General features: G+C 34.4%; 1 protein-coding gene across 1 annotated transcript in view; it reads left to right on the forward strand.

Annotated features, from left to right (window-relative positions):
- Positions 1 to 17,777, forward strand: part of LOC137655746 (uncharacterized) — a 599,608-nt gene extending 581,831 nt beyond the window's left edge. The window contains 2 exon segments of the mRNA XM_068389810.1: positions 7,290 to 11,089; positions 17,650 to 17,777. Of these exon segments, the coding sequence (XP_068245911.1) occupies positions 7,290 to 10,520 (3,231 nt within the window). The 3' untranslated portion in view covers positions 10,521 to 11,089; positions 17,650 to 17,777.
- The last annotated feature ends 9,380 nt before the right edge of the window (positions 17,778 to 27,157 follow it).

A 27,157-nucleotide genomic window follows, 5' to 3' on the forward strand; every position in this document is an offset into this window, starting at 1 on the left:
TGTCATAAATTTTGGTAACTGGCCCTGTGAGATGTAGGTTAAACAGTGAAGTGTATTTATGTTGCTTACCGGTTCAGTAACCTCGTGTGAGTCAAAAGACGTAAGTGTAACAGTTACATTTATGTAAATTTCATTTAGAGTTTAATCGTTAGAGTGTTAAGGTGTTACCTATTTTCATTAATTGTCAAAATTAAATATTTCTATAAGTTACTTTCCAGTGAAATTGATTGCATAGTTGTTTTTTTCTAAGTCTTTCTTTTGTCTTAGTCTAAAGCTTGGTTCAGATTTAATATATCAAGTAATTTAATTTTGGTGATAATTCTTTTTGTATTATTGTTGTAACTTTTTATAGAATATATTTTTTTGTAAAGTGTGTATTATTTCGATCACCAATAATTCCTAATAGTGCTTGTTCGTAATTCCTGACAAAGAACTGAATTAAGAGGTTGTTTTTGAATAATTCATATTAAATAATCTCCCAGTTTTTGTTTTGAGTGTTACGTAAGAGACCTTTGGATATTCAGTGTTCATATATATTGCCGTCTGGGAGTTATGTAATATTCTCAAAGCTCGGGTATTATTCATGTGCAAAAGATTTATGTAAAAATAAGCGGATGAGTTTAGGAGCTATGGAGTTTATGTAATTTGCCAGCCGTAAAAATACATACACACACACACACACACACATATATATATATATATATATATATATATATATGCATATATATGTATGGACAATATATATATATATATATATAGATAGATAGATAGATAGATATATATATTTATATATATATCTATCTATATATATAATATATATATATATATATATATATATATATATATATATATATATATATATATATATATATATATATATATATATATATATATATGTGTGTGTGTGTGTGTGTGTGTGTGTGTGTAGTTTTGCTGTGGACCCGAGTTAACTCACGGAAAACTGCCCGACTCCCCCATGAGGCAGGGATGTGTGCGATGGTAAACTCAGTGGCTGAGTAATTTAATACTCAAGTAGCGTATATCCCCAGCAGAGATTTTATTTCTCTACGGAGCAAACAATCACAAATTTATGACAATTTTCCATTTTAAATTTGAGAGCATTATACCAACATTATCATATGTATAGCAACATTTTCCTTTCGAAATTTTGAATATTCTTCCCGGAACAATTCCTTAGATAGGCCTACTCTTCACGTGGTGTTCCAACAACTATTCGTCTGAAAAGTCACTTAACCGTATTGAACACATTCTCATAATTCAGCTACTCTGAGTCCAGAAAGATTACCAAAATTGTTCCCCTTTATTTTTTGTGTGTTACACTCAACCATCCAAATTCCTGATGAATTCTTTCTGATTCGTATCAGTAAGATTATTTTCATAAGTAGTTAATATAAATAAGAATATTTTACGATCAATAACAAATCGAAAATTGTTCAGTCATATATAAACTATAAAACGAGATTTATGTTAACCTTCTCAACAGAAAAACATTTACAAAAAGTTTGAACTTATGAAGCAACGATTAAACCCCCAGATTAGGAAGATCATTCCACAATCTGGTCACAGTCGGAATAAAATTTCTTGAATAGTGAGTAGTGTTGAGCCTTCTGCTGGAGAAAGCACGACTGTTAGAAATAACTGCGTACCCAGTAGGACAACGTACAGGATGGTACAGTCTGGAAAAAAAAAACTGAATGCAAAGGGTGGTGCAACATGCATAAAGAAATAAATAAGTTATGGTGCCAGAGATTAATATCAAGATAGGAATAAGGAATTTAAGCAAGTTCTTGTCAAACAAATTAAGATGAGAATCAGTAGATGAAGACCGGACAAGAGAACAATACTTGAAACAATATAGAATTAAAGCATTAAAACATTTCCTCACTATGGACTGTTCATCGAAAATCTTAGAATACCTTCTCGATACATTTTTTTTTTTTCATATGGAAGAAGAATGGAACCGAAAGTGCTTCTCAAAAGTAAATTTTTAGTCAAGAATCTCTATAATTTTAAATAAGTTGTATATAGTTAAAGAGACATTGTCAATGCAAAGATCTGGATGTTGATGAGCCACTGTCCTCGAATTACCTATGTTAGGGTTCAACTTCATGCCCATATTTTGCGCCATGCACTAATTTTAGCTAGATGTCTATTAAGGGATTCGGCACCCCCAGATCTACATTCAGGAAATGGAATTAATGCAAAGAGAGTAGCATCGTCTGCATATTCAATAAGCTTGATTTTTAGATCAAGCCAATTATCATGAGTATATAATATGAAAAATAATATGCCCAGAACACAACCCTGAGGAACATCAGCTATTACATTGTTATAGTCACTATGATGTCCATTAACAAGTAACAACAAACTTTGTAATCCATTACCTAAAAATTCAAAGATGGTGATAAAAAAAGACTCGCCTACTCCCGTCTGTTAAAGGTTTAAAAACAATGTCTTCGGGGTTAATACGGTTTAAGGCAGTACTAAAATCAAGAGCAATCAAACAAGCGCCATTATTATCATTATCATTACTAGCTAAGCTACAACCCTAGTTGGAAAAACAGGATGCTATAAGCCCAAAGGCTCCAACAGGGAAAAATAGCCCAGTAAGAAAAGGCAATAAGGAAATAAATAAACTACATGAGAAGTGATGAACAAATACAATGAAATATTTTAAAAAGTAACAACATTATAACAGATCTTTCATATATAAACTATAAAAAGAGCCTTATGTCAGTCTTTTCAACATAAAGAATAAAAAAAAAAAAAAAAAAAAAAAAAAAAAAAAAACATTTGCTACAAGTTAGAACTTTTGAAGTTCTACCGCTTCAACTACCCGACTAGGAAGATCATTCCACAACTTGGTCACAGTTGGAATAAAACTTCTAGAATACTGTGTTGTATTGAGCCTCATGATGGAGAAGGTTTGACTATTAGAATTAACTGCATACCTAGTATTGCCCTGGAAGATCTGAATGTAAAGAATGGTCAGAATTATGAAAAAATCTTATGCAACAAGCATAATGAACTAATTGAACGACGGTACCAGAGATTAATATCTATCTCAGAAATAAGAAATTTAATAGACCGTAAGTTCCTGTCCAACAAATTAACCCTTTTACCCCCAGGCTATTTGGAACTTTTAAGATGATAATCAACAGCTGAAGACCAGACAGGAGACCAATACTCAAAACAAAGTAGAATGAAAGAATTAAATCACTCATTAGGAATAGATTAATCACCAAAATTCTTAAAAGACTTTCTCAATAAGCCATTTTTTGTGCAGCTAAATAAGAGACAGACCTAAGCGTTTCTCAAAAGTAAATCTACTTTCTAGAATCACTTAAAATCTGAAAAGTCATACAGAGTTAAAGAAACATTATCAATGCTGAGTTCCGGCTGTTGAGGAGCCACTGTCGTCGACCTACTTGCAATCATACTTTGAGTTTTGTTAGGATTTATCTATGCTTGACTTGCTATAACCATCACAATAACTTTAAACAACTAAATGTGTGGTAAAACTCTATCGTTTATAAGGATTCCACCAAATCCCTGCAGTCTTTACATTATATCTTCACAATAACTACAAGCCCATGTCCCGCTCAGGTCTGGATAATTTTTCTTTGAACACTGTACAGTATGTGTCCCTGAGAGGTAAGGTTTTTTTTTTTATTATTTTTTTTTTTTTTACCAGTGAGGAGTCTTCAGGGGCCATTGCCTGGTTTACACAGACTTAAGCGTTGAACATTTAATGTTGGATGTCCAGTTTCATGAGCATTATGCCCAAATACACTGATTTTCCTTTGCCTATGGAGTTCATTTTCAACCTTTATTGAACTTTTAATACCTCACTACAGTAGCTATTCTACATCTTTCAATAAATACATTGTTGTAGTACGAAAGAATTTGGTTATGGTTAATTTCTTTGTAACCAGATGAAGACCTATTCCTCACGACCCTTCTAATATGTAGCAAATACCTTACCCCTTATAATCTCAAATCTGAAAAAAAAAAATGCACTCAAATGGTCTACATACTATTTTAGATGTATATTAACAACTATTCGCCTTTAACCATTTGTTTTCATGTAGAGTACGCTATCAATTCACGGAAATAAGAGACTAGTTAGATAAGGAAAGTCCTTTAGAGTTTAGACTATTTGGACTTCAGGTTAGGGAACATAAATTACCCAACATTGAGTTAATTGCATTTCTTCTATCCTTTAATATTTGTGTAAGTATAGTCATATTATTAGTATGTCAAGTTTGCTGTTTTAAAAACCAAATGAAAATGCTTGAAATATTATCTTCCTCGGGACGCTTGGTTATAGAGTTACCTCCTTATATAGTCCATTGTCAGAGAATAATGAATCTAAGGGAATTCAGTATTATGCTTTTTATGACTCTAATATTTAATGTCCTCTTTCATGAGACCGGCTGTTGAATACTGTACTGTAATCATTGCCATTCAGGTACACACATGCAAATAATTTTCATTAGGTATTTGCAAATTACTCGTCCAGGACACTGTAATTCCTATTTTTAGTAAACTTCTTTTGCAAGGAAAACTTAATATCTATTTTCATAAATCTTACTTGGTCTAGGTTTTTAGACTCTGCACGTAAAAAAAAAAAAAAAAAAAAAAAAAAAGAACCTAATGTCAATTTTGAGAAGTTAAAAAGAGACTGCAATAGTTGTGTTGAGTGATTTGTGTTTAAACTGAAATAATTTCGGATATTGGTACAATTTGGTAAAATTGCCAATGTTACGATTGTGGTGCGAGCGTAACATTTCTAAATATGCCTGTGCAAATGACCTTAAAAATTACTACCATTAAGAAAGAGTTTAGCTCTGTGTTAGCTGCTAAGCTTTATAAAATTATTTCAATTATCAAGACACCATCCAGATAAACATGGTCAGACTTATATCCTGTTTTTTAAAAGCTGTATTTATCATTAAAGAATATTACTTGGCGTATGTATGCGCTTGGTTAACAAATTTATTACCAGAGTAAATGAAAAAGAGCATATGACAGTTCTGTGTGTAAAATTAAATTTCTGGAGTACTAAATTAACACTGTACTAACAAAGTTTTCTTTTTCTCTTATCTTGACTAAACCTTACAGGATAGTAAGGTAAGGGAACTTAAATTAGATTATATTTGTTGGTTAGATGAAATTCTTAAAACTCATTCCTCCTTTTTATAAAGAATACCTTGTGGATCATCAATTCACACTACTGTTATAGCCAACACTTGACAAAGTACAGTAACATTAGTGTTCTCGTTGTTCAGTGATTGGATGGAAAATGTTAGCGAGAGAGTCGGCTTATAGTCGCACCCATTTTCTGTATAAGGATTGTACACTTTTAGCATGGTTGTGGTTTAATCTGTATTCAATAGACTAGATTGCATTTGAGGAACCAAGATTAACAAAGTCTTTACTAAAAAGGAGTCAACAAATAATCACAAAGTGATTACTAATGAATAGTGTTCAAGTTTGCTTTACTTGGTGTCATCATGGCTGTCTCCGATTTTTGAAAAAGTAATTTTGCAAATTGTTTAACCCATGAACTGGACTGCGTTCAGGAGTTTTAGGAAATTTCCAGTTATATGGATGCGGTACACAGTACAGAAGCATACAGTAGTTTTCATGGGAGCTTAACCTTGCTGAGGTAAGAAAATTGATTAAAGGAAGAAAATACTTTATATAGCTCTTGCTTTTATTATATTAGCTGGAGTTGTAGAAAATATGCTTAGTTATCTGTTGACACTTTACTCAAATTTCATCATAATGACTTTACTGAGCACAGTAATCTAAGTTGAAGTTTAACCAAACTAAATTTTATTGATAAGTTCAGGGATTATTTTCAACTTTATAATAATGGCTGTTGTTCACTGAAGTGTCGGAAATCTAATCCAGCAGCAAAATTCACTCTTTTTAGAGTGTGAAAAAAACCCGATTTTTCATAAATGTACATAAGGCCACTTGCTATTATTTTCGACCTCACATAATATTTGTTTTTACTTTTCCAGTGCAAGTGCTTCTGATACTGTTTATAGGCTTACAGAAGGAAAATAGCTTCTAAAAATGCTTGTTAAAACTAAAACGTATTTTGTACCATATATAAATATCTGCACTAACCATGTACAACACAAACTGGAAATGAGGATGGTTGAAAAGATGAATTGACAGGAAAGATATGAGTAATTTGTACGTTATTAGAGCGTTATTGAATAAATCAATTAATGCTTCAGGTTTTGGAAATATAACTTTTAGAAATTTATCCTTAGGATTGTGGAGGTTGAAGAATGGCTGATATTGAATATCTTGTTCCAATTTATAGATTATGTAGAATCATGTAAACATTGCACTGTTTATGAATGTGTTTTTTTTCCTGCTGAAGGCTATTTTTATCTCTCGGATAAAAATTGGACATATATCTGTTGAGAATGAAGGTATATGTGAAATACTTTCACTTTTGTAGGACCATTTATGGAAATGTTTTTTTTTTTTAATTGTGCTTTGCCTTCTATCACCCTTAGATGAATTAACTTTTTATTAGCATCTCAAATTCTTTACAATTTATACATACAGATACACAATTATAAATACCATGTGCATTTTTTAATATTGATATATATATATATATATATATATATATATATATATATATATATATATATATATATATATATATATATATATATATATATATATATATATATATATATATATATATATATATATATATAGATGGTTAGGTTTTAAAGACTTTTCTCCTTTTTCTTCCTATTTTCTAGATCCTTAAATTGTAGGAAATCTATATGAACCATTTTGTCACCATATTGATGCATGATATTGAGCTTTATTTTATATTAGTATGCAGCTTTCATGCAAATACAATTTTAATTTTTTTGCATTGTCATATGTTTTTTTTTTAATATTATAAATTGTAAATTTCATAGTGTAAAATTCGTTAATCATCTAGATCTCAAGTAATTATTTTAATTAGGTACCGTAGTTTTTTGTGCATAAGCTAATAGATGGTTCTAAATCATTTTGTTCTTAACAAATTTTGGTTTACTTTCCAATAGCAAGGATCTTGCTTAAGATTGACTAGAACCGTTTATGTTCAAGTCTCTATGGAATGCCTGGTCATAATAAAGCTTCTCTGATGTATATAGTAATATTCTCACTCAAACTCTTTACAACTACCTAAATATATTCACTCATCGTCAACTACATCTTGTTGTTGTTTTGCGTTGCAGGATCTATGTCGAGCTTTTTACTTTTCATTGCATTCATGCTCCCAAGAGTCCTCCACGTCTACCCAAAAGACTGTGGTAGATTCAGAAGAGGACGTTTCCCATGATCCCTCAACTTTACCATCTGCTTCTGGTTCTGTAGATCCTCATTCAGTACAGCCTGTGTTGTCTCATTCTGATTCGAGCCTTGTGTTCCCAAACAGTGAAACCTTTGTTGATACAACCAATAAGCTTCTTAGTGTTCCCTCTGATGGTACAAGGGATCATGGTAAAGTTGATTTGGTAAGTGAAATGAGAATGCACAGCCATGTAACTTCAGTTTCTGTTGAAGTCGAGGTTATATCAAAGGAGTCTGAAGAAGCCACTGATTCAACGTCGCCTTCCATAACTAACAAAATAACACGCACCAGACTTTATGGAGATCAGAGGCCGACATTGCATGACCTGGAAAATGAAGTCTCTTATGCACGTTTGGGTACCGAGAATCCAGCTGTCAGTCCTCGGACGTCTGTAAGGGATATTAAGGAGCATGATCACATGGATCTTGAAATTCATGGAGTGACAAGTTCTTCACATGCTCATGAAAATTTTCAAATGGCTTCCACTGAATTTGGACACACAGACAGTCCACTATTAACAGTTTCTTTGTCTTCAGTAGCAAGTCCTTCCTTTATAACAGAGAATAGAAATTTTGATAATCTAAGTGATACTTTGAAATCCCTCCATAGGATATCATCAAAGTTTTTACAAGATGATATTGTATTGCACATTGAAAAGAAGCGGGACACTAACGGTGAGTATTCCAATGAAGATTTGGCCGAAAATATAAGCCCAGAATCAGTACCATTGGGGAATTCATCAGTATCCTTTCCTAAAAGGCGTATTCGACCTGGTAGTATAAAGAACGCCAATTATACAGAAGCGGGAAATAGATATAAAAAACGCAGACCTTACAGGAGGAGGTCAGATATAGGCACATACGATACTGCTGGGAATGCAAGACCATTAAAACGGCGCTCAAGACCAAATCTTTGAAGACCTGGTGGTATTGATAGAAATGTATCTATAGACTATACATCATCAGACTCCCAACAGGTTTCTAAACATGAAAGGTTAGCCACATATCAAAATAGTACTTTAACCAATCAGGAAGAGGAAGAACGAGAAAAAAATGCCAGTTTTCATATTGATGAGACGGGTCATAATAAAACAGAAATATTTCCGCCACCAACTGCCAGCCATGTAAATATAACGGCGATAGAGCAAAGAAGAAATAGCACAATACATAGCTCGAAGAGATATGGGACTACTGGAAAAAGGCACCCTTATGGATTTCAAAGGAGATCCAGAGAAAGAAGGAAAAGGGTAAGGGGAGAAGGGTTGGTTGGTATAGGAAGCGGACCTCCTTCTAGAAGAGGCAGAATGAGACCAAGAAGGCCTAGAATACATGGAAGACCAGTTGTAAGAAAACACGAAAAACAAGTAAGACCATCTTTTGCAAAGGACAAAAACATTCCAGTTTTGCCAGACTTTGTGGTGAACAACACCGCATCAAATATAAATTTTACGAGTGGGGGAGATCGTGGGACTATTGTACCTCCTGATGATTTTTCAAATAAGGAAAAAATAGATATAAAGGAAGATTCAGAAGTAGGCATAAATATTACATCACCATCTTCAAGATTTCGACCGACTGCATTTCCTTTGGACAAGGAAACCCATTCTGTCTTTACCGTGAAACCACCAATCTCTGAATCTTTCCTGCCTCAACCTTATGATGAGGGGAGCAAGACACTTGAGCATGAAATTAGTACAGACATTACATCAGTCAGTGATAGAGTACTTACTCCTAAAGTTTTGAATGTAACTACGCATGGAACTGAGTTGATACACCATGAGGAAAGTGTTAATATGAATGAGAGCTTTCCAAAATATGTATCCGAAAGTGTACTTGAAGAAACCGGTACATTTGGTGTTGAACAAAATGGTACAACATTAGAAATGGAAAACTGTTCGATAAATCCTGGAGAATGTGGAGGAATGTCATCTTCTGAGGACTCTTCGCTGAAAACCAATGCATTTTCAGATTCCATGCCTTTTGGTCTAAATGAAAGTATGTATGATAATCATAACTTCACTGCACATGAAAATGAGAAAGCACTGCCTGTTGATGATGGAACACGTGAGGAATTTTTGGAAACTATGGCGAACATAAGTGAAACTAATTTGGAATCATTTCATCCTTTGGGCTCGATTGTAAACACTGGTGAAGGAAGTCATGAAAATAAAGATGAGTTTCCTGTAACTACATCATCCAAAGAAACTTTCTATTGGTGGTTTCAAAGTCGAGTACTTAACGAAGTTCAAGAGGCTATCATTCCAGTTCCAACACCAGCTCCTTTTACCGTTAGGCTCTTACAAGAAATGACCAGCAAAGAAATACCAGCAGCCAATTTTGCTGCAGTGACACTTGATATTTTAGATTCTGATTTTGTACCACTTCTAAAGCCCAAAATTAAGAATTTCGAAGACTTTCCAAAAAATAACAGCTTCGTCACTTTAGAAGAAGCTCTCGTGTCTCTTGGAGAGCACCATATTAATACAACAAACATCAAAGGCACTGAACCACTGTTTACTTTAAACAACAGTGAAACTGTAAGTCATGATGTAAAACTCAACACCAGTGTTAAAGAAATCATACTCGGTAGCATACATCCTAACAAAGATCTTTTATCGAAGAATGATGTTAATACTAATAACACACACAGTCCTGAAATAACAGAACATAACAAAGATTTAAGTAAAACAGATGTGACTGCTACATATGGAGACACAGTAATCCATTCTTCTGAAAATGAGATTAATTCCACAGCATTCACAGTGAATATTACAAATCAGAAAATGGCAGGTGTTAACACTGAAAATAACAATTTTAGCGATTTTAAATCACTGACAGACATAAATGAATCACAAAGTGAGGTGTCATTGTTTAATAGAAATATAGAAGAATCATTGCAATCTCAGGAAAGTTCTCAGGACAATTTAACACTTTCAACATCTTTAGAAGGAAGTGGAGATGAAATACTGGAAACCAACTTACAAAATTTGACTCAAGTGGAAAAAGATTACTTTGGCGAATATGCAGGAATTTTGCAGTCCCAAAATTGTTCTGAAAGATTGTCCTATAAGTTATTGAATATTTTACTGTTATTTATTATCATAACATACTTATAGGCAAACAAATAGAAAAGAGGGATATATAGCAACTGCTTCATTAGTTTCTCATCACTTTGGGTGCAATGGCAAGACATCAAGTATTCTTAAGTTTTAACACAAAGTTGATTTTAGTGCTGAAACACTTGAGCGTTTACTGCAGCCAGTGATGAACTTATTTATCAAATGGGGACAGAGGAGATTTATGACACTTCTTTGCCATGTGATTATATACTGTTATACTGAGATTTGAAAAGTACAGTATTTTATCTTGTGCTCACATTGTCATAAATGACTATTTAAGAGAAAAAACAAGGAATTAGTCTGAAATGGAGTGATTATAACGTCTGTATGTTTTGGAGGACATTTAAATTTATTTGAATTTAGGAAATGGCCACCAGCAACCAAGACTTAAGAAAATTCATACAGTACATCGGGAATTAGGGTAATTTCTACAAGTCCAGCATTTTCTTAAACAGTAAGAAATTATTGTGCAACACCTCTGTATCTGTCTGTACAATACGTCAGGCAGTAGCCTACTGTGTGGGACATCTGGACAGTGTCTGGTAGGCACCACAAATCAGTTTAAGGTAAATCATGAAAGTGTGTCATCCTGCATTGCTAATTCTATTGCTGCTGCTGATGTGTCAATACACATGCTTCTTTTTACTGCTTCCTTTCCGAGATGTGAATACTCTTTCCTCCTTCTGATGAGATACTGCAAAACCCTAGAACCAAGTGTGATGTTGCATAAATCAGTGCCTAAGCAGAAAAAAAATATGGGACACATGAATTGTTTTTAGAACACTAAACAGCAACGATTCAAGTGATGTAATATCTTGCTTGTATGTGATAGTAGAAAATTAAGATAATATTACATGTAAAATAAAGGAGTTGAAATTTGCCCTCGTTCTGCTAAGAATAAAACGTTACCTCATAAAGCATGGAGTGAAATACTTTGGGGATCAAAGTCCACAAGTAAACCTCACAAGTATGATATATGCATGGTTGAAATTTTGTTTGAGAATAAATCTACAAAATATTTTATTTATTAACTGCATGATAATGATTCATATAACTCATCCCCAGCATGTGCACGAGATAATTAGTGTATTTGCTTCGCTATTATGTTATTTTTATAGCATGATGAAGGATGAAATAAAAGTTTCTGTTCAAGATGTAAAATTCAGGTGTAGGACTGAATCACCTGAATGCAAAATATATGAACATATTCCAGATTATTTTGGCTTATAATCAGATACTGAAACCCGTTAGTGGATATCTTTATTCAGTCCAAATACATGTGCATATATTTGTATGTGGCAGGCATGTGTATGTAATGGGTTTACAAAAACAAAAACGAAAAATTTATATTCCCATAAATTAATTAAAACAATTTTAGATTAATTTCTTGGTCATAAAAGTTTTATATTTGTTATATGATTATTCTTAACTTTTGGCATTTTTATTAACCATGTGAAATGTTTATAAACTTTAGATATTCTTTAGATTTTGTACCTGTTATTAGTTAGGTACGATGAATTGTTTAAAATTAACGTTAGTTTCCTAGCTACATTTTCTTTTGACTTGATTGCAAATACAATATTTGATAGCTCCAAACTCTTTTTCTTGGGTATTCAATTTTTACAGAAATGTGATATCAATTTTACCAACCATTTAAAGTGCATCAAAGTTATTTATAGATTCTGTATCAACGGTTCAGAACTTGAATTCTTAAAAACATTTTTTTAGGATAATATAGCGTTACAAAAAATTTAGTCGAAAATAATATCATTGTTTAGTGCAGAAGGTTCATATGATTATTTTCACCAAATTTTTTCGATTAGAAGAAAACTTTAAGGTACTCTTTATTATGTTCAGTAATTCCCCTTTTCACTGTTTGACGTCTTCAATGGATATAAGAAATTAGAACCAAACTGATATGAAGGCGAATAACAAAAAATATTACAGATATGGATTGTTGTTGTTGTAGACTGCCGGGCCCTTCCGGCCAAACACCTCTTGCAGTATTGCAGTCCGTAAGACAGACATGGGAAAGGGAATAGAACCATTGTAAGGGAATTTTGAGTGACTAATGCTCCCTCTAGGAATGGGATATACAAATCTCATCTGTGTTGACTCTTTTTCAGGATCTAATATAGTTTTCATATCGTCTATGATTTGTTTTTGTGTTCGCCTCTACCTTTTCAATGCTTAAAATTTTGATAATTACTGATATTTTATTCTTTGAAATCTGGTTTAGTTTTCCTTTTTAATGGTAATGTTTAAATTCCATTAATTTGACACTGGCAAAATTTATCTTTAGATTACAAAGTGCGAAGTATCACTATGACAGGACTCATAAGTCTTTGCATATTGGTGAGGAATTGAATAGATACCAAAAATGTAGAGAAAACATACATATTTAGCCATATTAAATTCATGCTCATCACAACGAGAGAAGCATTCAAGTTTAACCCTCAGATACTGCGGAAATGAATTTGTATATGCAATCCCAGTGGGAAGTTTTTTCAGCCTTATCAGCATGAGGCAACCCTATTACAGTAATGGTGAAAGTAATATGGACAAGTGAACCTCATTGGCTGGGTTTTATCGAATTCCCAATTCCCAATAGACTTATGATTTTCTTACATTGTACATCAATTTCCTAGGCTTCTCAAGTAGCATTACAGCTTTGCATATAATCATGATATGGCTCAATAAGGAGTTTTAAAATTTTTGCAGTTGTATGGAAGCCCTTTCAACAAATCTAGGGGCAACCTTCTCATACATACTCACCTATCTCCATTATTAAATTTTCAGTTCCAGACGTGCTCAAGTCATTATGAATACCAATAATAAAGATGTAGAAACAGTAAATAAACTACTAAAGGCTCTAGATAGTGTAAAAAGAGTCGCCTTTTCCCCGCGTTCTTGAAATTCCTCATTTGCACTTTGGCTCGCAATTTGTTTTCCAGTATTAATGGCAATAAAATTAGATTGGTAATTACCTTGAAATTATATTTATACAAGAAATGACTCCATTTCCTCGCAGCCTCAGTGATAGCAATAGCTACCTTCTCTATTACTTGATAGTGCAGTTCACTTCCTTCCTTGTCTAAGACTTAAATGAAAACAGAAAATCTTCATTGATAGAGCTTAGAGGGGCATTCGTGAGTTCCTTCTTGAGAAGATTGAATGCTGGTCATTTTTAAGGATGTTGGAGATCTTGAAATGGACATAATCTTTTGGATCAGGTTTTAAGCTCCTATTGCCTAGACATTAACCCAGGACTTTGATCAAGGATACCTGCTGTACAGATTTTAATATAAAGAAATATGTTGATTTTCATCTTTTTCAAGCACAGTACATCAAGCAATTGTGCTAATGTCTGAGTATGAGAATGTATCTGTGAGAACTTCGTCTGCAATAAGCTCATTGAACATTAGCTACCGGATTGGTAACATGAAATGGGATTCTACAGAACTTACAGTATGTAATTTGGCAGTACCTTCTATGCATTAATGTTTCTTTAATTGATTAACTATCATTAGAAATTTTAGCAGCAAACATTCATTAAAAATGTCCTTTGATATGAATTGATGAATTGCTTTGCTTAGTTTTTCGTCGCGTTTTCTCATTTTTTTCTGTTAGCATACCTGAAACAGAGTTTCTCTTCACTATTACAAATTTTTAGTGCTTAGGAGCCAAACACGCACACTTTCTTAAAATCCTTTTGCTTATTGAGGATTTACTGGACACTCCATATTCAAAGATACTCTATAAAGAATATTCGTAGTCGCTGCTGACCTAGGCTAAAATTTGGCTAAGCTTTTGAGGCAAAATTATCCACTGTATCAGTGTCCTTAATTCTCTCGATTCCTTTAAGCTCTAAAGATTCAGCTGAAATTAAGGAAAAAATATGTTTCCAAAATAGAAAACAATGTAAAAAGGAAGAGAGGGAAAGATAGACATTACAGCTGTAAGCAGCAGTATTAATGTTAACAGTGTCACTATCTCAATAAAGGAAACTTATTGAATTAAGGTATCCACAAGCAGTTTGACGTTTGTCAGAGAAAGAATGTGCTCTACTCCAGAGCAATACCTTCTCCTGAGTCATCAGTAAAGAAATAATTACTGAGTTTCTGGTAATGAAAAGGTCCGAGAAAAGAGAGATTGATGTTAGAGAAACTATGCACAAAAGGAAAGGGAAGGATTGTGTTTCCTTATCAGTTACTGACAGATCCAATCACACTAGTCAACAAGTTGTGATCCCAGGTAATCAGTGCTTGATAGAGGGAGACATTATTCCACTATCGGGAGAAATTCAAGGTCAAACAGAGTTGGCTCTTAGTAGTCACTATCAAGAGTTCCGATCTCGGTAAACATACAATACATACACATCTTCACAATAGAATTCAAGTATAATTCCAAGGCATTAGGTTATGCCCCATAGGCCACATTTAACCGTAGATAGGAATACGTTTCTATTTTCAAACTCTTCAAAGAGACCTGTGTCAATTGGCCTCGCTGCAGGAAAATATGCAAACATGTTTTAATGTTTTATTCTTACTAAATACTACTGACAAAAATAACCGAAATGGGACTACTGGGCGCGACCGGTTGGGCGCAGTCGTTTTGGGCACGACCGTTTGGGCGCCACCTGGCAGTTTGGCATGGCCGTTTGGGCGTCATCTAAACAATAGGAATAATTTGCTTATAAATTCACAATCATTTAAAACTTTAAAACCTTTATTGAAAAGTAAAAACAGGCTCATGAAAATGTAAAAACAAACTCTAAAAACTAAAATCCTAATGTAGCTTTATTTAGTTCATTTGGTAATTATGAGGAAGGCTTCTGAAGTACTCGACAGCATCTGTCTTTTCAAATCTAGGAACAGTTGCATGTATTCTTTTGTCTGAATCCCTATACATTTTCAGTTTTTGTGGCGATTCATTCCCTTGTCTGTACTGACGACCAATATATGTATCTTCTACAGAAGTTCAGTCGCTAAGCATCCAAATACTCATCGATCTTATTCAAAGGCACAAAGACAATGGCAATAATCACTTAAGCTTTTAACGCGAAATCATGATTAGTGTTGAACAAACTAGTGAACCCTAGTGAAGTTAAATGTTTTTTCTATATTTTGAGCTGAATTAAAAGAAAAATTAAAACATCCTTTTATTTGAACATCAGGTTATGTATCATTCATATCGGTGTGTGCAGCTTGTTCAAAATCGTAGACTATTGAATTGGGTTTCAAGTTGGATTAATACTTCCTCAGTCATCATATGGATAAAACGAAAGTTTTTAGTAAAAAAAAAAATGTAAATAAAAAGATGGTAAAAGAACGAAACACTTGAGCTACCTCAACTAGGGCTAGGGACTGATTGACTAGACGTCGTTCCTGAGCAAATAGCTAAACGAGGAAAGAGCTAGTTTTCATGTTTCTAAATATGAATATTATCTTTCAATTTATAACTGATATATTGTAACATCCATACAGGTAGATTTATAAATGAAAAAAAATGTTCTTAAGATTTATAAATAAAATAAGATTTATAAATAAAATAAGATTTATAAATAAAATAAGATTTATAAATAAAATAAGATTTTTAAATAAAACAAATGTTTTTAGCTCCAAAAACGGCCGTTGCCAAATAGGCTAACGCCAAATCCGTTGGCGCCCAAACGGCCATGCCTAAACGGCCACGGCCAAACGGGTGCGCCAAAACGTACCCTACCTAGAAACAAGATATCTTAATGCTATAAATCCAAAAATGAATAAGAATTAAAATTAATGAAATCTTGAGGTAGCTGAAAAAAAATAAAAAGAAAAAAGTTCTGACTTATTCTAATGCCGAAAAGGAAATATATGAAATTTTTCAAAAATGTAGTATATAAATTTACATGAACACTAGGCCACACGTGATCACACAGCCCACCTATCAACCTTAAATCTCAGGAACAATTGGCAAATGGAACACTTCATTAAAAAAAAACAAAAAATCCTGTGTGTACTAATGCAACAATTAAGGGATAAACGGCTAGCAAATGGGCCGCAATGGCGTTCTACGAAATTATTATATGGGCACATAAATAGTGTTCACAGAAAGTTATGTGTCTACTGGATACACGGCTGCTCACCATTCGTTTAGGAATTTGAGGAGCATAAATATACATTTGTTCTCTACAAGGACAACTTTCCTACTAACTGAGAAACTCACAGAAATTGTTTATTGTCCTTATTTCTGGACACGACCACGAAAATCCAAATCGCCTTAGTCATAAACAATTTCTGTGAAGGCTAGATCACTTTGTATGTGAACTGCGAAAGTTTCTTTGTGGTTCTTTGTTCACAGATAGTTCAATCAGATCATCTCTTTTGAATGACCTCCATCTGAACGCTGCAAAGTTCATTAAGTATCAGAACAGCTTGCTTGTTTTTTTTCAGCAGATCATTTATAGGTGAACATATCTAAGGAGGTATCGAAACTAAAGTCTTTACACGATTTCATTCACTTCTCTCATGTTTCATTAGTTTAGCATCGGATGCTGTTCCAAAATAAACCTTGAAGTTCACTGTCCCTGTCTGTGCAGTTTTCTAATATTGAATAGGAGGATTTTGGGTTGCCTGTAATGGAAACATTTACAGCCCTTTTGTATTACGTGACACTTTCATCGTACCTGTTCAAGTATTATCAGGAAGTTCTCATACTTTCACATCGATTCCAGCTTCATCATAGTTTCATACTGTACATTCTTTGCGTTATGAGGAAAAAGCTAAGTTGGGTTAGAGGGAGCATCTGTCCAACTCCAAGGAGCTTGAATATTTCGTTTATACTGTTCTGATAAGCTAGGCTGTTAGCTCTATGACATTCTTTCTTCGATGTTACACCATTTGCTGAGTTAATTAGCATCCAGACACAAATTTTGATTTAACTGATACTTTGCATTAAAAATCTTTAGTTCTTGTAGTATACTGCATCATTAAGCAATCAAAGACTTTACTAATATTCTAAGTACTGTTTACAATAATATTGCAAGTCATATCAGACTAATCATACTGTATTTTGTTATTGGTCTGGTATGATAATGAAATCTAATACTTTCCCATTTTGTAACTTTATAATCTTATTCTTACAGTTCAAGTGCCTTAACTATGCACCAGGAAGCCAGGATTGTAAGGCTGGGTCAGCATCTTTATTGCCATCGCGTATGTCTCTGACTCTCCTAGTAACGACCCTGCTCTTCTTTAGATGGTTTATTGCCTAGTTGCTAAAGGTACAAATGACATCCCAAAATAGAAATGGGATAACTGATGAAAAGATGATCTGTGATTGGTGATTGAAAATGGTTATATCACACAACTATCATGGTCTTCTTTTACTGGTTTTATTATATTGATGTTGCATAATTGTAAAAAATACAGTATATTGACAGAAAATATATTACAGTTATAACCCTATTTCAGGTAAAACTTGCAGAATGTATATTGAATAAGGTTGTTAATGGCAAAATTATAGTTTTTTTTTTTCAACGCTGAAACACACAGTACTGTTATAAGTTTTATTGCTCATGTAAAAAACTTTCTATTTTCCCTCACTTCTGAAGACACATTTGGGGTTTCTAGTTGTCTATCACGTAACATTTGTAAATATATTCAGGTGAAAAATAAGTGAAATAAATCTGGGTTTCTGAAATACAACACTTATTTTTTTTAGCAAACATAACTAAAAAAAGAAAGCATATAAAACATGTAATAGATATCTCAAAGTATAAGGTGCCCTTCACCACCAAGACAGTGGTTCAACAAGAAACTGAAAAGATCTGTTCTTGTTGGAGGTGAATTATGTTAAAATAGTAGGCTATATGAGAAAACTATAAAGCTTGTGAAGACTTGCATTGCTGAGTTGTGTAAAGCATCGTACTGTACGGAACTTTTGATTATTGAAAAAGAAGTATGATTCCACGAATGTACATAATTCACAAACAAATCTAAGGTAATACTGTAATGTTAGTAGAGTAGTTGTAGACAATGAGATTCAGTAATGGAAAAGGGTTAGATGTTTTCCTTTATACTCTAAGAGAAGTATGTTAAACCATATCATTGAATTAAATTATAATTGAATACTGTGATATTTACAAGGTTCACTGAAAAGTACAGAATAAGCTTGTTATTTGGTCGCTAGTTACTGTAGCTTCCAAATTGTAAGACATTTCCATTTGTAATGGTGTGCTTTATGATATTTTCTTCAGTGACAGTAATAGCATAAGCTTACCCATATGCCATTGAAATATCTTAATATTTGTATTACTTCTGTAAAGCCATTTTATTCAAATTATGTTTAATAATAACAGTTAGATTATTCCATATTCAGTACTGTACACAGGATGACAAAATATCTTATGAAATAATTCTGTTAAGATTCTGGAATCTTTTGAACTCTTTGAGTGTTATTTTAGATGTACAGTACTTTGTACTTATCCAGATACTATTATTAGAAAATTACGTTGTATCATCGTAAGTGATAAATGAATATAATTGAATATTTTAGCCAAGAGTTCCCTGGGATTGAACAAAACTGAAAATGCGCACTACAATGCATTGTATAGTTTTGCCTCAAATTAAAGACAATATTTAAAGGATTAGGAAAGCAATTTTCAAAATTGTTTTAATCACCTAGTATATAAAAGTCATAGTGTGGATAAGACTATATCACTCATGGAAGAAATCTATCTTTTTTGCATGAATCTTAGGGATACCAGGTTGATATGAATTAATTCTACTTTGAAAAAAAAAAAAATATTACTACTTCATCAATACAAATTGAAAAATATGTTGGTGTTTAACAGTAGGCCTACTCATAATTATAAAAAAGTAACATACCAGGCCTTTGTGTGCTCATTAATTGTAAATTATAGTAGAATTTGAATCCCGGTTACAGTTAAATAAAAAACGACTGTACTTTCTGTAAGTTTATGTAGAAAACAACTGTATTACTGTAGAAATGTTTTGCACAATTTTGTGATTGAACAGTGTAGAATTAATATTTTAGATAAGCCCACTAAAAGTTACAAATTTCAAATCTCTGGTTTGATAAAGACTACTTAAGATAAGGGTAAGGGCTATTTTTGACCAATAGTCGAACAAACATTATCAAAGGTGAGAAACTTCAAGAGACAAAAGAAAATTGCAAGTTTCTCTAAACAAGTTACAGTGTATGAAATAATAATTCAATGTATTGCTGTTCATGTTTATTGAGCGATGTGTAGATGTGCTTGAAATTTTTCATATATGGAACTATTAATGCTATAATAAATGTATATTACAAAAATATCAAATATTGAGATATCATTGTGCTGTATATACAATATATCAAATGTAAAAAGTTTATGTGTATGAATGATATTATTAGAGGGATTTGCTCAAGGTGAGCGAGCAGTTTTGCTAGTAGCTTTTATTCATTTTGTCTTTTGGTTGAAAATAGCATATTCACGTTGTTTTGAAAAATACATAGTATTTCTCTATTCAGATATTTCAGAAAAAAATAGCGGTAAACTAAGCATTTAGAAAAGTCCTTTTAAATTACAAGATGTTACTGGTTATGGTAAATGCTTAACCATTGGTACTGGATTGCCTGTTATACTAATAGTTTAGCTATAATACTTATCATTGTACTGTGATGAGTTGGCTGACTTTCCTAGAATAATACAACGCCATTGCAAATATACCTTCTTTCCAGCTACATTTTACCATTCTTAACGACTACTGAAAGATTTCTTGATAGAGGATGGAAGTAATTACAATTATATATCGTTAAATACAAAGAAACTACAGTACTGTATAGTACTGTAAATAACCTTCCAAAAAAATTCACTGGTAACAACGCCCTTGCAGAAGAAGAAGAATTTGGTAAAATATTGATACCTATCAGATTTGATGCTAATGAGAGGCAACTCATAATGTATGACTGATTGCCTTACGGTTGATATACAGACTGTAATCTGTCATTGATACGATATTCAACTTTTATAACCAAAATCTTTACTCAATTCCTTAAAACAGATGAAGTAAACTCGAAAACCCTTTTTTTTAATTTCTGAATTTTACTGTACCATTGTTTTTCTGGCTAAAAATACCCTTCATTTCCATGTACTGTACGTCCCTTAACTATAAACTCATGTAGTCCGCGACTAAGATGCATCTGAGTTACGACAACTCCATCGTAAGTTGAAGATGGCTTAGCCTACCAAGTCTTAAATAATAATGATAATTTAGCCAAACAGCAGTTTACAGTTCCGTACTACATAAACTGTACTGTGTCACTTAATATTGTCTGTGAAACTGTGTTACTTATGCTGATATTAGTCTACAGAGATTTCACAGTTTCAGTTCATAGACATAAATAACAATAATTTGGTTTCACTTCTTCAGTATATACTCAAAATGTCGCCCTCACGCTGGTTGTGTCGTTATTTCTTTTGCTGATTTTATTAATTTTCTATTTAATTTTGGAGAAATTTCTTTACATTTATTTTATGCCTTGTTTAGATGATTGTGTGGGTTTTATTTTCGTACATTTCGGTTTCATTTGGCACTTTTATATTTGAAAATACTTTAGATTTTATTGAAATAGTCAGTGTATTTTGTTAAATTTAATTTGATAAGTATAAACATTTTTGTATAGTTTCTTTCCATATTACATTAATTTTCGTCATTGCATAATTAATTTAATTTTGCATAAAGTGTAACTGCATTTACATGTACTGGGTTGCAAATAACTACTCGAAGAGCCGTTTAAACACCCTTTTCTATGATGAATTCTTTTTCATTTTTGAATTACTAGGAATGTATCCATAATGAACCCAGGTTATGTTATGCTGATGTCTTATTAATCTACTGTTGAGGAATCTAACCCAAGCATAAAGCAAGAGTTGCCTCTATAGTGTTATCAACCTGCTACATTACTTTTGATAAAAAAAAAGGCTTTGCATCTTATAAAGTGGGTAATTACTGTATAGAGCTCTACTGAAAAAAAAAGTTTCACATCTCATAAATGCGGACAAATTATTGTTTAGTACCCTATTTAAAAAAGCTTCATATTACACAAAGTTGGATAATTACAGTATGGTTGTTACTCATCATTTCTACCTAAACAGTACAGTGTTGTACTGTACAAATCTTCAACAGAAACTACTAATGATACGTGATATGAGAATGGTTTGTGAATTTGAGCTGTATAGCCTGGTGTTGTGGCCTGTGAAGCCCCAACAATTGCACTATGAAGTAGAAGTTAGAAGAGGTTAGACAGCTAGAAGGAAGGAAATAAGCAGAGACTGAGGTAAAGTAGAAGGATATAAACCAAGTGTGGGAAGGGAGTTGCTGAAGGAATGCTGTAGAGGCCCTTAAGTGATGCCTACAATGACCCCTTAGGGGTAACGTGATATGCTATTGTATGTTAAGTATATTTTGATGTTTCGGTTGAGCAGTTAGTTTTTTTTTTCTTTTTTTTTAGAATATTATAAAACTTATAGATTATGAATAGTCTTATTTTATTACTGTAAAATCTTTTCTTGGTCTATCTAACTGTATATTGCAGTAAAAATAAGTAAGTTTTTAGTACTAATGTAAGAAGATTTTTATGCTATTTTCTTCAGGTAACAACACAAAACCTACCGTATACAGTATATATATATATATATATATATATATATATATATATATATATATATATATATATATATATATATATATATATATATATATATTGCTGTTTAGTCCTCCTTTCAGCTCACACAACTTCTATGGACTGTTGAAAATTTCAGCAATGCTTGTATTTTTATGACATGGGCGTCCAACATACTGCATATGTATTCTATCAATAAAGAATCTTGTATATCATGTCCTAGTTCACGTTCAGTAAGTATCCTGAAAAAGCATAGGTTATCTATTAAGTTTGTATACAAATGGATGCAAAGACTTCTCCAAGTTAAGAATATGACTAAAGAACGTATGTTAATTGTTTTGATGGTCGAAAGAGATACAGTTCGTGTTATTGCATTGTTTTAATGTTGGTGTCACTCGCCACTTTTTATAATTTACAAAACCATCTTGTCATTTTGGGCATAATGCAGAATTTTAATACCTTTCCTGTGCAATGTAACCATTTACTGTATGTGGGGACAATACTTGAACATTTGTATGTACAGTACTATCACTCTGACTTTTATCATACTGCATTTTGATAAAATTGAACATAGCACCGGTTTAGATCTTGATTTCAAAATCTCGTCATTGATTTAAAACCAAGATTTCATAGGGTGCATGATCTAGATTTACGGTAATTTATCTGATTTTACAAGTCTTACTTTTGTAAGTCACAACAACAGGGTTTCGTTCTAGTTTTACACTGGTAAAAACTTCTTTACCAAAAGTAGTTGCTAATAGTAAAAGATAAAAGTTCTGTATTTTTATGAGAATACCCTGTATGAGGAAAAGAATATTTACCCATTTTTTGTTAATCTAAGTTTAATTCTGTTTTTCAACAGCATAGAAGTATGCATATCATCGTTGACAACCAAAATGTCATGTCAGCCATCATCATTACATTGATTACAGTGTTGTCTAGGTATATCTGATAAAGTACCGACTGGTATAAATTCTTTTGGATTTAAAACAAGTACATTAATCCCAAATGGCTTTTACTCTATCACACTTTTCAATGCCTCCGATGTAGATTTATACTTTCATCATAATTAATCTCCCATGCTTCTATAAATGAATTTATCCATCATGTTTGGAATAAAAACCTCTTAGTTCTTAGGTTTTGAAAATCAAAGTGCTGTAGATTTATATTATTATTTGTACTTAGAGATTTTTTGCAGAGAATATATAAAAAGAGGTTTCTTTCAACCACATGATGGAAAGGGTATAACTTTATTCATGTTATTTAATGGTAAGAGTGGCAGTTCTTATAAATCTCAGATGAACTTTTTAAAAGTAGGTTCAAAGGTGAAGTATCTTCCGAACCTATTGCTGTAAATATGTACAAGGACCTTCTTTTATCTAGGATGTTTAAATTCTTTTATGTGGAGAATAAATAAAAGTGTTTAATATAATGGTTTGTATAATTTTTTCACCCTGCTATATTTACATTTTTGGTTAAGATAAATCTGAAGAATCCACTAGTCCTGAAAAAAATTGAAGTATACCCTACATGAAATGAAAGAGTAATAAAATGTCCACCTAAAGGTAACTCCCTTCTCCTTATAAGGAAGAACCGAATTTTAGTAATGAAATTATTATTTCAATAATTAACAGGGAGTCCAAAAAATGCGAGCTTCTCAACTTCAAAACAAAGACTATATTTTGCCCTTTCTACCCCTATATCCCTCCCATCTGGGAACCGACTATATAGTGCGGGTTTCGTCCTTATACTGCGGGACAACAGCCGGCCCTAGCAATCACCGTTATGCAGATGCACCAGTTAATGTGTGGATGCACCAAATAGGTAATAACTGAGAAGTGGGATGAATGCAACTGACTTTATGTGGACGGAACATAAGCATATATACAACCCATTCCACTCAAGAACGGCACAAAAATTCAAACACAATGATATGAGAACATACAGGCATGAATAGGTTGTCAGTGTGAGGGGAGAGGGGTAACAACAATATACAACAAACAGAAATACTGTTACAGTGTGTGAGCATGTGTGATACACTTGCAATACTTGGCTCCCCCCCGCCCCCCTAAAAAAGTCACATTTGAAAAAGGGCGCCCTGCTCTTGAGAGGCGTACTGTAGGCAGGTCATCTGGCAGGAGATATGCAGGTGTTAGCCTATCAATGGAGACCCAGTCTTCTTTGCCACCCATGTTGAGGAGGAATAATTTTGGCATACGACGAATCACAAGGAAAGGGACTGTGTAAGGGGGCATTAACGGTGGCTTCCTAGTGTCGTTGTACAGGAAAACATGCGTTGTCGAGTCCAAATCTGTCAGTAGGTGATGCTTAGCTGGAGGCTTGTATGTCTGGCGGCATGGAGTAAATTTTCCCACAACGTGCTATAGGCAGAAAAAATTCGGCATGGACGACCATCGGGTTGCCATACACCATTCCAGCGGCTGAGACTTCAAGGGTGTCTATAGGAGTGGTCCTTAGTCCCAGGAGGACCCAGGGAAGCTGGATAAACCAGCTGGTCTCCTTGCAGAAGGACATCAAAGCTGCTTTGAGAGTACAGTACAGTGAAAACATTCACCCATACCGTTGGCAGCAAGGTTGTATGTAGTTGTCTGATGATGGGCGATATCTAGAAGATTCGCTAATGATGTTCACAATTGAGAGGAAGTAATATGCTCAGGGATACCAAATCTTGCTATTCATCCTGAAAGTAAGGCAGATGTACACAAGACGGATGTTGCATTTTCCATGGGAATGGCTTCAAGCTAACGAGTGGATTGATTGATTGATTTAAGGTTTTTTGGCATCCTGACATCTAAGGTCCTTGACACCGAGACAACGAGTGGAGCGGTCGATGACGGTAAAAGGCTAACGATGTCCTTGTGATGTGGGTAAGGGCCCAATAACATCGACATGAATGTGGGCAAAGGTCCCCACTCTTGAATCCGTGTGTCAATGTACTTTTGAGGTTTGGCATGAAGTACAGGCGCAGACCCAATCCTTAGCATCCTTAGTAATGACTTACCAAATGAACTTTGTCTTCAGTAGCTGTGCAGTAGAATGGCCCATGGGATGTGAAAGGCCATGAATGAAATCAAACACCTGTCAGCGCATAGGAGAAGGTATCCACACTCTAGGTCTACCGGTACCAAATGTCATAGAGAAGGGTGGCATTGGAGTTGTTGAGTCGGACGTCCTCCCAATGGAGGGATGTGCACGATGTCCTACATCCCTGGTACTCTGGATCTTTTTGTTGGGCTTTTGTTAAGGCGTAGTAATCCAATCCCAGGTGAATGGTGGCCAATGTGTTTCTTGACAGGGCATCGGCAACGGGATTCATTTTCCTAGGGACGTACTGAAGGGTACAATTTTATTCCGCCACGACAGAGAGATGTCGGCGTTGTCGGACGGACCAGGCGTCAGACTGTCGTGTGAGGGCATACCTTCCAAGAAGCAGCGAAAGTGATGGATACCCAAGTAAACCGCCAGCAATTCGCGGTCGAAGGTAGAGTAGCCGGATTTTGCCTTGGACAGTTTTCTGCTGAAGAACTCCAATGGGCGTGGTGAGCCATTGACCACCTGTTCGAGGACCGACCCAATACTGATGTCCCTGGTCTCGGTGGAGAGAAGGAGAGGTGCATGTGGCATGGGAAAAGTGAGAGCAGCAGCAGTTGTAGGGCATTTTTTTTTTGCATTGCAGAAGGCCGCTTCTTGAAGGGGACCCCACTTCAGGTCTTTTGGGTTGCCCTTGAGAGAGGTGTAGAGGGGAACAATAATGGCTGGCAGGAAATGGCAATAGTAGTTGATCATGTCCAAGAATTCTTGCAGTGCTTTGATGGTCGAGAGCGTGGGGTAGTTCTGAACAACTACTACCTTCTCAGGGAGGGGTTGGACTCCTTCAGGAATGATGTAGTGCCCTAAGAACGATAGTTCATTGGCACGAAAGGTACACTTGTCGTACCGGACTACAAAGCCATTCAGTTGTAGGCGGTCGAGTACGATGCGTAGATGATGGAGGTGTTCCTCTTTGGAGGAAGAGAAAACAAATATGTCATCCATGTAACATACAAAGAAGGGCAGGTCCCCAATGATGCCATCTATGAGACATTGAAAAGTGGCCTCAGCACTATGAAGGCCAAAACAGGAATAATTGAAGGTATATGTACCAAAGGGGGTGATGATGGTGGTCTTGGGGATGTCTTTTGGTTTCATGGGCACCTGATAATAAGCATGGAGAAAACCTTCGCTTTGTGCAAATAAGAGGTCATGTCAGCGATGTTTGGGAGGGGGTAGTGATCCAGTTGTGTGTAAGGGTGACGACCATGGGCTGAAGGCCTTTTAGCAAAAGCCTATTTCTTCCATTTCGGCAAACATTTGTTTGGTGGCTGTCAAACGATCCAGTGCCAGATGTCTGAATCTGGCATACACTGGGGTCCCCATTGTCTTGATATGGTCATAGATATCGTGTTTAGCAGGAACCGTAGGCGTTTGGCAAAGTTCTGGACGGAAAACTTCTGAGTATGACATGAGGAGGTGCGAGTAGGCATCTGTGGATGCGCTGATGTCGAGATTGAGGTCGGAGGGGCAGGTTGGAGATGTGTCGAGGAGTACGAGTCTGCAGTGACTAACCATCGATGAGCTACATCAACCAGGAGGTGAAAATGTGAGAGGAAATCCGCACCGAGGATTGGCAATGTGACGTCAGCTACGAGAAATTTCCAATTATATTTGATGTTTCCAAATGATAATGTGAGGGTTTCATAACCGTGGGTGGATATCACAAATCCGTTGGCAGCTACCAGGTGGATGTCGGCAGACTTAGATAGACTACGTTGTGTTCTGGAGAGTGGCCTTGGCAGAAGAGAACAGCAAGCAATCGTGTCTACCAAAAATCGCACACCTGTACCTGCATCATGTAAAAAGAAAAGACCACAGTAGTGACAAGGAAGGTCACCGCCTGAAGCGAT

This window comes from Palaemon carinicauda, chromosome 16 (genome assembly GCF_036898095.1).
Source record: "Palaemon carinicauda isolate YSFRI2023 chromosome 16, ASM3689809v2, whole genome shotgun sequence".
Taxonomy (NCBI): Eukaryota; Metazoa; Arthropoda; class Malacostraca; order Decapoda; family Palaemonidae; genus Palaemon; species Palaemon carinicauda.